Source organism: Neofelis nebulosa, chromosome 10, assembly GCF_028018385.1.
Source record: "Neofelis nebulosa isolate mNeoNeb1 chromosome 10, mNeoNeb1.pri, whole genome shotgun sequence".
NCBI lineage: Eukaryota > Metazoa > Chordata > Mammalia > Carnivora > Felidae > Neofelis > Neofelis nebulosa.
Window position 1 is genome coordinate 61,215,528 of NC_080791.1, and position 8,294 is coordinate 61,223,821.

Below are 8,294 nucleotides of genomic sequence, written 5' to 3' on the forward strand. Positions count from 1 at the left end.
TAACATTTTTACTCATTTGCACTGAAAATAAGGAAATCCATTTACAGTATCAGGATGCTTTTCATGAGAACAAAAGGGAAGGTTTCAGAAAGACAAATACTGTATGATCTCACTTACAAGTGGAATCTAAGTAAAGAAAAAGCTGACTTCATAGAAACAGAGAACAGGATGGTGACTTCCAGAAGTAGAGTGGGGGGATGGGGCGCTGTAGGTCAAAGGGTACAAATTTTCAGCTAAGAAAAATAAGTTCGGAGGATCTGATGTACTGCAGGTGACTGTAGCTAGTAACATGGTACTGTAGACTTGAAAATTATTGAGAGTAGATATTAAGACCCACTCAGGATGACCACACACACACACACACACACACACACATTAGTTATGTGATGTGTTGGATGTGTGTATACCAAATCACCATGTTACACACTTTAAATATATACAACTATATTTATCAATAATTCCTCAATAAAGTTAAAAAATAAAATGGAAGCAGAGAACAGCGGTTACTAGGGGCTGAGGGGAAAGGAAAATGGAGAGATGTCAGCCAAGGGGTACAAAATTTCAGTTATGGAAAGTAGATACATTCTGAGTCTAATGTATAGTGTAAGGACTATGGATAGCTGTACTGTAAACTTGAAATGTGCTAAAAGGATAGATCCCAAGTATTCTCACCACATACAAAAGAGAGGAAACTATGTGAAGTGATGGATATGTTAATAAGTTTGTAGCAATTACTTCACAATATACACATACACAAAATAACCAAGTTGTGCATTTTAAGTATATAAAACAAAAAAGGGTACATTATTTAAAACATGGTCTAAGTAATAAATATACATTGTTAAACATTAAAAGTGAAATTTTTTAAATGGCAGGTTTCATGTATGGGGCCTACTTGAGATTTGTGACCAATGAAACAGTTTGGAACTTACACTTCCAAAATTGTTTTGAATAAATTTGAGCAAATATCAATGAAGATCTGTACTGAGTTAAATGTTAATTATGATCTGAAAAAAAATATTTTCCTTTCTTTAAAAAATCTGTATAGTATTAGGTTTCCCCATTCTTTTACTTCAACATCTCTGTATGCTCTTTGTACTACTTTTATACAGTATATGATTATTTTTAAACTGATTTTTAACTATAGTCTTTTGCATTGACATTAATTGTTTAGATAATTGGTCTTGCTTTGCTATTTTTATTTTGTATTTTAAGTTGTCAGGTAAATTTTCTGTTCCTTTTTGCATTTTCTAGATTTATTATTTTTATCATTCTTGTTATCCTCTATTAATCTAGTAATTATGTTTTCTAATATTTGTTACTAGTCTCCATGGAAATTAAAACATACTGATGGCCAATTTTGAATCTGCAGACTTCAGAAGTAATTCACACACAAAAAAATAATTTCTCCTAGGTTTTTGTATTACTAAAGTTAGAATTTCCTTGATTTTGTTTGATGAGCACATTAAATCATTTTCCAGAGGAAAGGCTTCAGACTAGTTTACATACTATAGCGGAGACAAAAATTCTTCAAATAAGACAAGGATAATTTAGAGTCTTTTCTCAGAGGTTAGGATGACACTGCAATATAGAGAAACGTCTTTAAAGTCTAAATAAAGACTCACAAAATACCCATTGTGAGTTGTTTTTTGGGTTTTGGGGGGTTTTGTGTGTGTGTGTGTGTGTGAGAACAGTATTTTGATTTTCTTCATTTTTCCTTTGGTTGCTTTTTTTTTTTAAATTTGTTTTTAAATTTGAGAATGAGAGAGACAGAGAGAGAGGCAGAGAGAGAGGGAGAGAGAGAATCCTAAGCAGGCTCCGCACTATCAGCGCAGAGCCCAACACAGGGCTCAATCTCAAGAACCGTGAGATCACGACCTGAGCCGAAGTCAAGAGTCAGATGCTTAACTTACTGAGCCACCCAGGCACCTCTGTTGTTTAATTTTTTAATATAAAAATATTTCAATTATAAAATCACAAAAATATAGTCATTGTCATTGTGAAAATATTAAAATAATCTATATCATATAAGGTCAATATAATACCACATGCAACATCTTCCTTTAATATTAAGACCCTACTGTTAGTTACTTTGAAAAGACTATTCTAACTGAAAGGAAAATCTGTTTGTAGATTTTTAGTTCATCACCATAATTTTCTTTCTCTTTTTTTTTTCATTCATTTTATAATTTGTCTCCAAACTAAGAATATCCAAAGGATACCCTATTCTGGAGGCAAAACATTTCTTAAGTTCTGTGGCACAAACGGACATAAAAAACCTGTACATGAATTATACAAATCAGTTCTCTTAAAAATTAACGCCAAAGACTGTGCAATAAGTAAAGCCTCAAACATGTCCCCAGTTTCTTTATAATGGAAAGTCACCATGGAATTTCTTTCTCCTCCCTTCTCTGAATTCACCGCATGCTGTTCACAAATGCCTCTTTTTCTGTTATCCTTTTCTCCTGTTGATTCCATGATGAAATCAGATATGGTGAAATCTCATACCCATGGTGGCAAATTTTGATTCAAAAACACATTAATTATTAGAAATGTTTCCTGAATAGGAAACTTAACCACTGTGTTATCTGGAAAGCAATTGGTTGACACATATATTATAAATGTAAAACTTAGGAATCTAAGATTAAAAGTATCTCCTAAATTTACTTGGAATGTGATCTGTGAAATTATGAGCAACTTTGAGGGAAGTAGATATAGGACTTTTGGTATAATGGGTCAAATCAATCCTGTGAAATTGAGGGTATCTGGTTGGTACAGTCAGTTAAGCCTGGGACTCTTGATTTCGGCTCAGGTCAGGATTTCACAGTTTGTGAGATCGAGCCCCTTGTCAGTCTTTTTGCTGAGCGCGAAGCCTGCTTAGGGATCTCAATCTCTCTCCCTCTCGCTCACTCTCTCTCTGCCCCTCTCCCCTGCTTGTTCATGCTCTCTCTCTCTCTCTCTCTCTCTCTCTCAAAATAAGTTAATAAACATTTTTAAAAATTCTGTGAAATTATGATCAACTTTAAGGGAAGTGGAAGCAGAACTTTTGGTATAACAGGCTCAATCAGTTTGCTGCCATCTTAAGAAGCCCAGGCCAGGGGCGTCTGGGTAGTTCAGTCAGTTAAGTGTCTGACTTCGGCTCAGGTGATGATCTCACAGTTTGTGAGTTCGAGCCCCATGTAGGGCTCTGTGCTGATAGCTGACAGCTGGGAGCCTCCAGCTGCTTCACATTCTGTGTCTCCACTCTCTCCACCCCTCCTCTGCTCACACTCTGTTTCTCTCTTTCTCAAAAATAAATATTAAAAAAAAAAAAAAAGGCAGCAGCAGCCCACGCCAAGGATCACAACAGCTCTCCTGTAAGGTACACTGCTGATATATATCTTAGGCCAACCTCCAGGGCAGTTCCTGAGACTACCATCCTTACAGGATCTCTCATCTACAAAAATCATCTTCCCTGCCTTTCTATTGGAAGCACTGAGTGACTACTACACGCAAATAAAATAACAGTGCCAGGAACTTGTGCTCCTGCCCATGCACCTGGTTATGTCTTCTTCCTGGAGTACACTCAGGTGTCAGAGAGCTGAAAGAATAGCCAGCTGCCTGCCCACCTGTTATCCTGTGGGGGGAAGGGATACAGGATGGCAGTAGAATAGATACTATCTCATGGAATACATGGCAACTGGCACATGACTTCTAACGACAGGTCCCTTCCAGGGACCTCTGATCCTCTTAGTCTAGTGTCCTGGCCATAGAAAATACCTGATACAACCAAGATTTGGGCTTGGGAATCACATGGGGAGAATCTCTCAGCATCAGATTCATGAAAATAATAGTTTCATCCACATGTATAACAAGCACATACAGAAATTATGGACATGGACAATAATCATTGGAAAAAGTGTATTCAGAACCCCCACTACAAGACTTTCCAGCCTATAAACATACTAAATGCAATAGTCTAAAACTTTAAAATTGTAACTTGAGTCATTGATTTCCTAGTGACAGAGGTAGGACAAGTACTTCTATTATATAAACAATACATTTTCCCAACAGTACACTTTCAAGATAGAAGAGAAGGGGCACTTTTGGGGGTGATGAAAATGTCTTCTACTATGATTGTGGGGTGGGTTACAAGGGCCATACATTTGTTAAAACTTATCTAACTGTCCACTTAAGATCGGCCAATTTCACTGTATTTTTACACTCAAAAAATGAATTCATACATTACAAATGCAGCAGTCTAAAATTTGTTAAAAATGTAACAAGCCATTGGTGTCTTAATGACAGAGTGAACACACATTATCTGAGAAGAAAAATACTGGAAAAGGGCACCCTTGATAATTAACCTGGAACAACAGCTGTACATTAAGAATGTCTTAGGCAAATGTAGGTGAATGGGCATGGAAGCGAAAATTTCAGCATGTTTTCATATTGTCTGTTTTCTTCATCCTGCAACTGCTGCTTGAGTGAATTTACTCGTAATTGGCCAGACCACCACACTTATATGTTCAAAATATGTGAATATTTACCTTAGCTAAGACCTTCTCCCTTAGGACATATACAATTCAATATTCCACGTGAATCTCAAACCTGCCATGTCCAAATTAAATGTATTACGGTAGCCCTCAAACTGCTCCTAGTCCTGCATCCATGATGTCAAAGGAATAATGCCAAATGTATGCAGTTTTCCAAAACAGAAAAATTTACACTCTACTTATAGTTAAATTACATATGGAGTGTTAGTGAATGCAGAGATGTTAGTCTTTGTGCCTAGCTATGGATGTTAAGTTCGTAGGATAAAGACACAAGGAGTGAGAAAAAGTTTCACAGCACAAATATCACTCCCCTTTTCAGATGGCTGCTAGTTTTTAAATAATATTTTTAAAAGATGAGAAACATATAGTGGGGAATCTAGTGAAAGCTGAGGAAAATGAACAAGAAAAGATAGTCTTAGATATTGGGGTAATAAAAAGGGGAAATATTTAAATTTGTTAATAACAGATTTCACATTCTGTGTCTTGATATTAAGTTCAAAGTCAACTAATCAATAGGGAAAACTGAATGTACATGGTAGCCTGTGGTTTATTGTAACTACTACCAATCAAATTTGAAATATATGGAACTATACTTTAGCAGTCAGTAGAATCCAGAATATGAAGGACCCCGTGCCTCTATCAAAATTGCTCTAGAAACCATAGAAGCCCTAATACCAATGTTGGTATTTTCACACAAATACATGTTTCTGAATTTAATTTTTATTTTTATATTTTTGTTTTCCTTGACTGGGTGATCATTTCTTCTTACTTACATTTTTAAGTCTTTGTGCATTATTAGTCTATTCATGTACTTTGAGACATTAATTTGATATAATTTGACTAGAGATACAACATTTATTACCTGTTTTTAAAAATCACAGCTATATATATGCCTCAATATTATTTCGCTTACTACTCTATGAAATTCAGCATATAGATCTCAGAGACCTCTTCCTTTTTTTTTTCCTAAGTATCTTCATAGGTTTGTTTCTCCTTCTACCTATAGTCATTCTATAACTCCCTCTGAAAGGTACATATTCAGAATGAGATGAACAAATTCATCACCAATATTTATTATATAAAAAAGGTAAAATAATTTGCTGAGTTAATATTCTTAGAAATTCTAGACATATGATAAATAACAACTTTCAGGTGGTAAATGCAATTCAGCCTGTGGGAATAAGAACAGTTAATTATTTTCCCTACATCATCTCTATATATTTCTATATATAGATGATTTCTAGGTATTTCTATATATCTTGAGCCATCTCTTCTATTGATCAAACTAAAATCAGACAACTTTGACCTTTAGTGCTCTAAGAACATGCTCCTGTATTTTCTTGGTCCTTACTCCATACACAATGGGGTTGAGAAAAGGGGGCACCAAAAGGTACATATTTGCAATAAAAATATGGACATGTGCAGGCACATTTTTCCCAAAACGGTGAGTGAAAATGGAAAAACCAGCTGTGGAATAGAAGACAAGAATAACACAGACATGTGACCCACATGTGCCCAGAGCCTTAAAGCTAGCTTCTCGGGATGGCAGACGGAATACAGAGCGGAGGATGAAGGCATAGGATACAGCAGTGAGAATTGCATCACATGAGCCAATGATAGAAGCCACACTGAGGCTATAACGTGTGGTGGCTCCTGTGTCCACACATGCCAGCTTCACCACAGCCATGAACTCACAGTAGGTGTGGGCAATGGTTCGTGTTCTGCAGTAGGGCAGCTGCCTGAGCAGGATGGGATGTGGAGAAAAGAAGGCTACGCCCCGAATCACCACAATAATACCCATTATGGTGATGCGCGCATGGGTGAGAATGGTAGTGTGGTGCAGTGGATGACAAATGGCCACGTAACGGTCAATGGCCATGGCCAGAAAAAAGCCAGATTCCATGGTGGTAAAGCTATGGATGAAGAACATTTGGGTCAGGCAAGCATCAAATGCAATGTCATGGGCTCCAAGCCAGAAAAGACAGAGCATGCGGGGCAGTGTAGACGTGGAGAGGACCAGGTCAGTGACGGAGAGCATGCACAAAAAGAAGAACATAGGCTCATGGAGACTCCGCTCTGCCTTCACCACGGCCAGGATGGTCACATTCCCCACCACAGCCACCACGTACATGGAGCAGAAGGGAATCCCAATCCAGACATGCAGGTGCTCTAGTCCTGGGATGCCCATCAGCAAGAAGGTGATAGGAGAGGGACGAGAGGTGTTGAGAGGAGGCATGACGCTTTTCCCTTTGCTTTCTGTCACTACTTCTGAAGATGAAGCTGCTATGATAGATGATCATTACCAGATGCTGAAAACATGAAGATTCAGTTCAAGAAGACCCTTATGTTAAAAACAGTTCAAATTCATAACCAGGTGTATTTCAATTCACTAGGACCAAAGTAACCATATTTGTAACATCACATAAAATACTGTGTTTGAAAATACAGAAAGATAATTCATGTATCATTTCATATTATCACAAGGGCAAATAAGTCACCTTAACTCCGTAAAAAGATTCCCTGTCTATTCAATTGTACTTAATTCAACAACTGTTCAGTAAGCAGTGACTGTGTGACAAACCATGTTCCAGGCACTAGGAATAAAGTAATTCACAGATCAGATTTATTCTCATGGAGGTTACACTCTACAAGGAAAACATCATAATATGATAAACAATGACTAGCATGTGTGGGTGACAAGAATGCCATATATAGGGGCACCTGGGTGGTTCAGTTGGATACACATCTAACTTTAGCTCAGGTCATGATCTCACGGTTCATGGGTTCGAGCCCCGTGTCGGGCTCTGCGTTGACAGCTGAGAGCCTGGAGCCTGCTTCAGATTCTGAGTCTCCCTCTCTCTCTGTCCTTCCCCCACCCATCCTCTCTCTCTGGCTCTCAAACATAAATAAAAAATGTTTAAAAAAATTAAAAAACGAATGTCATATATAAGTTGATCGTCTGAATGACAGAGCTCAAACCTTCAGAGCCTGAGATGTTAAAGCAAGAAAAACAGCAACAAACAGAAATGGACAAAGATATCAGTGTGTCCCAACACACTTATAAGTCAAAGGAGAAAATGGTAGGAGGTGAGGGACAGTTTCTCTACATTAATAGCTTCTCTGCATCTTCACTTTTCCTCTGCCCATTTTAGAAAAAGATCAATTGCATAAACAATTATTTTGAAGATATTCTAAAATTCTCTGCTTCATTTTATTCTTTCAGAAATTTCTGCAAAAGATCTAATTTTGCATCAATTATATGTTGTAGATAACCTGTCTTGGTATATTTTCATCTATTGCTCACTGTAGTTCTCCATATCATTTACTACACAGTATTTTATCTTTCCTTTCTACTCCTTCTTATTAGTACCTGTCTGAAAATTACATCTGTAACATATTTATTCTTTTACAAGTGTCAAATCCAGTGTCAAATATGGTAAGTGCAGTTAATATTTAAACAGTGTATCTATGCCTACTGATAAGTTGGAGTCTAAGAAAGAGTATTCTTCAGATTCCCCAAGGTGAATAATGCAGTATATTACTCCTCAGGATGCAGAAGTGCCCTCCAAAGCCATTTTGAGCTTCCCTAACAGTAGTAATCAGAAACTATATTGGAGGGTTCAAGAGTTTGAAATTTTCCACTCGAATTTTTCAGTCAGTATTTCTCTCCAGTGAGTGGACTTTCCATGACTACAAGTAAGCAAGCACAAATTTTGTGAAACTTTCGGGGAGTTATTGTAGGGATTCTTGTTTTAGGCA

General features: G+C 37.1%; 1 protein-coding gene across 1 annotated transcript; it reads right to left on the reverse strand.

The window, feature by feature from the left end:
• Nucleotides 1-5,826: 5,826 nt before the first annotated feature.
• On the reverse strand, nucleotides 5,827-6,771 carry LOC131488619 (olfactory receptor 52M1-like). The gene has a single exon (XM_058690479.1). It carries the CDS (start codon nucleotides 6,769-6,771, stop codon nucleotides 5,827-5,829), a length of 945 nt encoding a protein of 314 aa, XP_058546462.1.
• Nucleotides 6,772-8,294: the final 1,523 nt, after the last annotated feature.

What these genes read in the sequence shown, in the direction of transcription:
- LOC131488619 (XM_058690479.1), bottom strand. Translation starts at nt 6,771, where the DNA reads ATGCCTCCTCTCAACACCTCTCGTCCCTCTCCTATCACCTTCTTGCTG.